This window comes from Seriola lalandi, unplaced genomic scaffold (assembly GCF_002814215.2).
Source record: "Seriola lalandi dorsalis isolate HSWRI2012SDOR001 ecotype SW California unplaced genomic scaffold, Sedor1 jcf7180002054780, whole genome shotgun sequence".
In the NCBI taxonomy this organism is placed as follows: Eukaryota; Metazoa; Chordata; class Actinopteri; order Carangiformes; family Carangidae; genus Seriola; species Seriola lalandi.
The window spans coordinates 23,367-24,209 of NW_019525333.1; the positions used below are offsets into that span (position 1 = coordinate 23,367).

Below are 843 nucleotides of genomic sequence, written 5' to 3' on the forward strand. Positions count from 1 at the left end.
TGACCCCTGATGACCCCTGATGACCCCTGATGACCCCTGATGACCCCTGATGACCCCTGATGTCGGGAACAGCTGGAGTCTGTTTCCAGAAGAGAGATCATGTGAAATCAGCAGGTGGCAGCAAAGAGCAGCAGTCTGACAGAGGAGACACAAACCTGCAGGTCAATGACCTGAGGGACTCTGAGTATTATGGGATACACTCTAACAAAATTATTGAGTGTTTTTAAAGTGAAAATTAAGAAATTATTTATTCACATAGTGCTAAACAAGGGCATGAGTTTGGTAACAACCTCGCCACCGCTCAAACACAAATAGATATTTTTTCCATCAACCAAATGTTTTACTAACATATAAAATCTCTCAGATTCAGGAAGTCCCGTAAACAAATACATGTATGTATGTGCTGAATTTCCATGTATGAAACATATGTACATATGAAGTACAATCATATGTATTTAAGGTTTATCCTTTATATGTAAAAATGAAATATGAAACCTGTTAGTTAGTTAGTCAGTTAGTTAGTTAGTTAGTTAGACGTTTTAATGTCTTACTATATTATCACGTTTTTATGCCTTTCGACAATTTTTTTACAAAACAAAGAGATTGTCTTTTCGATGTTGTCAAACACGTTTTATTAACATAGAAGATCTGAATTTACATTCAGGAATACCCACACACAAATGTAATATATGTGTGTGTGTGTGTGTGTGTGTGTGTGTTGAATTTCCATATATGATATATATGTACATATGAAGTACAATTATATATGTATTTTAAGTATAACTTATATTCTTTAAAATTACACATGGAACCTTTTTGAAATTGGAGCCATATCATATTTGT

General features: G+C 34.2%; 1 protein-coding gene across 1 annotated transcript in view; it reads left to right on the top strand.

The window, feature by feature from the left end:
- The window catches only part of LOC147818000 (uncharacterized), a 5,382-nt gene extending 5,155 nt beyond the window's left edge, over positions 1–227 (top strand). Inside the window, exon 4 of the mRNA XM_087179077.1 lies at positions 73–227. Within this exon, the coding sequence (XP_087035203.1) occupies positions 73–227 (155 nt within the window). The remainder of the gene's footprint in view (positions 1–72) is intronic.
- Positions 228–843: the final 616 nt, after the last annotated feature.